This window comes from Malurus melanocephalus, unplaced genomic scaffold (assembly GCF_030028575.1).
Source record: "Malurus melanocephalus ecotype Western Australia unplaced genomic scaffold, MMel_1.1 scaffold_366, whole genome shotgun sequence".
Lineage (NCBI taxonomy): Eukaryota > Metazoa > Chordata > Aves > Passeriformes > Maluridae > Malurus > Malurus melanocephalus.
The window spans coordinates 555061-560060 of NW_026623598.1; the positions used below are offsets into that span (position 1 = coordinate 555061).

General features: G+C 41.8%; 1 protein-coding gene across 1 annotated transcript in view; it reads right to left on the reverse strand.

Annotated features, from left to right (window-relative positions):
• LOC130580844 (transcription factor COE3-like) overlaps positions 1–5000 on the reverse strand; it is a 125778-nt gene that overhangs the window by 29255 nt on the left and 91523 nt on the right. The window contains exons 9-10 of the mRNA XM_057378599.1: positions 4201–4331; positions 3552–3678 (exon numbers count right to left, since the gene is read on the reverse strand). Coding sequence (XP_057234582.1) covers positions 3552–3678; positions 4201–4331 — 258 coding nt within the window. The remainder of the gene's footprint in view (positions 1–3551; positions 3679–4200; positions 4332–5000) is intronic.

Here is a 5000-nt window from a genome sequence, read left to right on the forward strand (position 1 = left end):
ACATCCACAGCTTGTGCTGGGGACACTGTCACAACCGAGTGCCACCACTGAGTGCCACCACCAAGTGCCACAGTCAGACACCAACCTCTGCAAAGGAGCTGCTGCCCCCTGACAATCTGGGGCATTTCCTCAACCGAGCCAAAGAAGTTGTCRAAATAGGGGCGTGCAACAAAAGCCACGTGGTGGAAGCAGCCAGCATGAAAAGTTCCAAGCGCCACAAATCATCTTTTGGAACTGTTTTGATATGGTCTAGATCAGACTGTGCACCCTTTATTTGCTTGGGAAACKACACCAAACACAGACTCAGAGACAACAGGAATGCAGTGGCACAAACACACTGTAAACACAACCCTGCTGCTCAGCTGAGAGCAAACCAACAGAATCTGCAGAGCTTAAAATATGTGTGCAAAGGTGCAATTTTATCTGTAACATAATTTCATTTCGAAGCATACAAATCACAATTTGCCATAATCAAATAAGGCTGCAGTGCTTATATTCTAATTAAAAAATAATCTCTGATATTTAATTTAGAAACCTGGAAGACTGTACCAGCAAAATTATGGCTACAACCTGCACCGACCACTCGATTTACCCACAGACAGCAAATTTTTCAGGTAGCACTCTTCAAATTATTATTAAACAAGCAAACGCTGCACCGCTCGATATGTATTAAAACAAGTATTGTACCCAGTTATTAATTTGCACTATTCACTTTTAAATGCAGCAAATACCTCATTAATTTAATTTTAGGTGCCCACCAGTTTATATTGCATTTTACAGTCTAGAAGGCAATTTACTATTAACTGGCAATTACATACAGAATGATTGTTAATTCTGCTCCTAAGTGCTAGCTGCTTGAAAATTGTTATCTCTCTCTAATTTTTGACCTTCTTACAACAGGGGTGAGGTACACTGGGAATACAAAGGACTAGTAGAGAAGAGCCGGACATGTCATTTGTGACTCATTCTTTTAATTCACCGTGCTAATCAACTGAACTGCCACAATCTCCCAAGGTAATTGTATCTTTATAATAGTTGAAAGCAGCGGGCAAAAAGGCATGGATAGATGGGGAAAGGCCTTGCCTCTGCCTGCTGGGAGCCAGCACGCTTCTGCTTCTGCGCCGGGCTAATGGGGGCTTTGGAGAAAAATCTGGAACTTTCGCATCTCCCTGCCCCGAYGGTTTAATGTCTCAACTTGTGCGCTCACAAAGCCTTTGTGCACCACACTACACTCTTGTTTCATTATTCCGCAGCCTTGTTGCCCTATGGTCCACCTCCTGCTGGGGAGSTTAAATGTTAGAGTGCCAAGCCAGGCTGCAAGCATGGTGGGACACTGATGGGAAACAGATGCCCTGGGGACCCGGCCCCTCCCTCCGCCAGGCTACAGCATTTTCATTTTCTGAAATACAGCRAGCCTTGGCTTCCCTCTCAATGGCAGCAGTAATTTCCGAAGACTATCTCAGCCACCCTATCACTCTGGGATAAAGCAAAGCAGAAGTTGCTCGGTCAGGCAGGCTCTGGCTTTCTCTCTGTATTTTCTTATTCCTGGGATATTGGCTTTTGTTTCCCTTCGAAGGTGTTTTAAATATCTATTCCTGTTGAAGTGTTGTTAGTTATGTAACTTTATTGCAATTTTATTCCAGTGGGAGAAGCTCATGACATTCTCATGATCCTTTTGAGCATCTTTACTTAGCRATAAAGACAAAAGACAACCCCAGGAAAGAAGGAATTAATGAATTGTTCTTCCAGTTTCATACACATGTGCACTTACACACTAGAAAGAAGTTTGAAACAGCAAAATTAGCCAAATTTKCAAAATCCACACCTAAGAAATCAGTTAAAGGCATTGCTCTAAAGCAAGGCAAAATTCCAGGCTCTGCCCTGARAGCCAGACCGTCATCTGGTTCAAATCTGCGGCGCTTCCCTGCGCGCCGTGGARCTGCACCAGCTCCCAACAGCTCAAATATCTGCAGCTTGGGCTGAGGCTTTTAATTCATTCATTTTTTATTTTGTTGGACACTTCTTTAAGCTCATCATAACTCCCAGGATACTCAGCTGTGGCTTTGCATGAACTCTATGTATATACATAGAGTATATGTATATATGTGTCTGTATGTATCTATGTGTCTGTACATATATATATATATACATATATGTAAAAAATATAGTCCATAAAAGCATTTTTAAGCCCAGAGCAGTGATGGCTCCACCTGTGCTCACCACCTTTGCAGAAAAACAACTGTGGCTTTTGGGGTAAATCATCTGCAYCAAAAGCACCACAGCCACTACCATCCCATTTGGAACCTCTGGTAAAACCCAATCCTAAAGATCAATAAATGTAAATATTCTCCCCCTCATCATCCAGAAAGGAAGCACCCAGGTTTGGATGGCAGTGTTTTTGCTCAGGTTTTGATTTCTTTGGGAATAGAGAGAATATAGGAATCTCAGGTGCTACCATCACTTTAAAGTTAATTTCAAGAGTAGACCTTAGGCAGATACAAAAACACATCCACAGTGAGTTAAGTTTCAAAAGTCCTTGCTTAAAACTACCCAGGAACACACTTTTCCCATTAGATCTAAATTAATAGATAGAAACAGTTGCAGTCTAGTGGGAAAATATTCATCAAAATGCACATCATCTGCACATCATCTGCAATCTGCATTATCTACCCAATAAGCAGCGAGGATTCTCCCCGAATCCCTGCAGTCTGTCGAGTAAACAGTTAAAGGCTCTTTGTTTTCAAAAGAGAGATTGATTCATCAGATCAAATTTATTACCTAGAATGCTCGTCCAAAAATACAGTAAATTAAATCGCTATTTCTCCCTTTTCCCTCCCTGCACCTCGGTTAGATTTATTGGTAAATGCCAGAAAAACTCTTAATACACATTTCAGATAAAAAGGCAGYAGTACTTTATCCCAAAATAAGAATTTTCATATTAAAACCACTGGAAACCGCAAAGTTCCGACTTTTTCCTTGTGCTGTTGTAAATTAAAATCAAATGTATTTAGAAGAATTGGCATAAATAAATCATTCCCAGGCTTGTGAGTTTGTGTCCCAAGTTTCAGGTCTGAGAGAATCTTTAGAGACAGATTGTGAAGAGGGTTGGATAAAGTCATTTGGATCCAACAACAGCTCCTTGAACCGATGCCTAAAACGTCAACTGAACCTTTGGGGAAGTTCAAGAAGTTTGGATAGATGGCCTGAAAAATATTTTGCATCACTGAGCACTTCTTAACTCCTTTTTCTGGCTTGAGCAGAGTAGGAAATACCATTGTTCACTATTTCTGGCTGATATGAAAACAGGAAGTAACAGATCTCTYGTGAGGGAGCCTGATCCCATGGGACATCAGGACATTTTTGAGACCCAAGAGGTTGGATGGCCACCAGAGCTCCTGGGTGCCCATATGAACAGGTCTTTTGAGATCTATCTACCACCAATTACATTTTCTGAATGACACATCCTATTTTTAACAGCATTTTTAATTCCTGGGCATCACTAAGGGATGAGAGCCATCATCCCAAAAGGAATATGGAAACCACACACTTACCAGTGTAGACAAATCGGCCGGGAGCACCTTTGCAGAACTGTTTGGATTTGTAGGAAAGAGTTACTTCAACAACTCCTGGAATGTGCCGTGGTGGTGTTTGAACTCTGATGGCGTGGGGTGTTATCAGCTATAAAAATCATACAGAAAACATACCTTAAACCGAGATGGCACTGATAAGTCTGATGCCAGGCAGTTTACATAATCACAAAAATGACTTTCAATGGCACCCCTTGTCTCCAAACCCTCCCTCCGTGCTGTCACGTTGGAAGATATGGGTTCTACAAGGGKTTTTTTTCAGAAAAAGCTCTGTAAACGATCCTTGGTTTTCGTTTGCAGGAAAGGCCACAGGGCATCATTCATATGAAAATTGCCTCCATATGTCTCCTTAAGGCTACTCCTGGTAATTTTAACACTAATTGTCCAATTGTACTGGGAGACCTCCTACAGCAAGTCTTCCACTAGAGGGCCGTGATGTGCCTCAAGTACATTCCCGGCCGGCCAGTCGATTGTCACACGCGAATTCATGGTTAAAAAGGCACCGTGAAACAAAACCTCATGATACCTCATGTCAATAGCCTATTGACAGCTTGTTAAAATCATTCATGGAAAAAATGTTACAGTTCAAAGCCCACCAATTTAGATAGCTTACCTCACTCCAGACCAACATCGTTCCAAATACGACTTGCAAGCCATCAAAGAAGTTGTCTCCGATTATGATGACAGTGGCCCCACCAGTAGTCCAGCCTTCACTAGGACTGATGGCCTTTATGCACGGAGTAGCTGCTTGTACAAGACAGAAAATCAAGACCTTAGTAGCCCTCCTTGCCCGGCGCGAGCTCTCTTCCCCAATGACAAACCATGCAAAGCACAATAGGAGGAAAGTGCACGATTTCTCGAGGAGGCACACAAAGGGCAACCGTATATCAGCATGTTGATGTATTTAAAGCAAACTATTAAATGTTTTATAAAGCAAAGGCCAAGCAGCAGAACACTGGCGAGCAAGGAAAAACTGGCTTGATATAGCAAATTGTATGTCAGGGCAAATATGGCTATTACAAATGATTAAGCATCGCATGCATGTGGCATGTCGATTTATCTGCTTTGCTGTACAGATCTAAGCAGAGTCAATCAAAAGGTTGTTGAGGGAGATGGAAGAGCAAATGCTCTGAATTTCGATTCCTCATAAGCAGCTAATTGGGTTGGGCTTTTTCATCCGCGAACTTTGCCTTTTGGTTCAAAACTTCATTTTCCTCTGTCACTCCGTAATTACTACTTTTCACTTTTCATCAGGAAAAAATCAAAAGCACTATATTAATACTTTTGTCAAAGGTACACATTTTACATCTAATATTGTTTGTCGACATGAATCCCTGAGCCATTTACTTGACCTCCCTTTGTCTCTAGAGTCTTCACATTTGCATGAGTTATTACAATGGTGCTGTGGAGCAG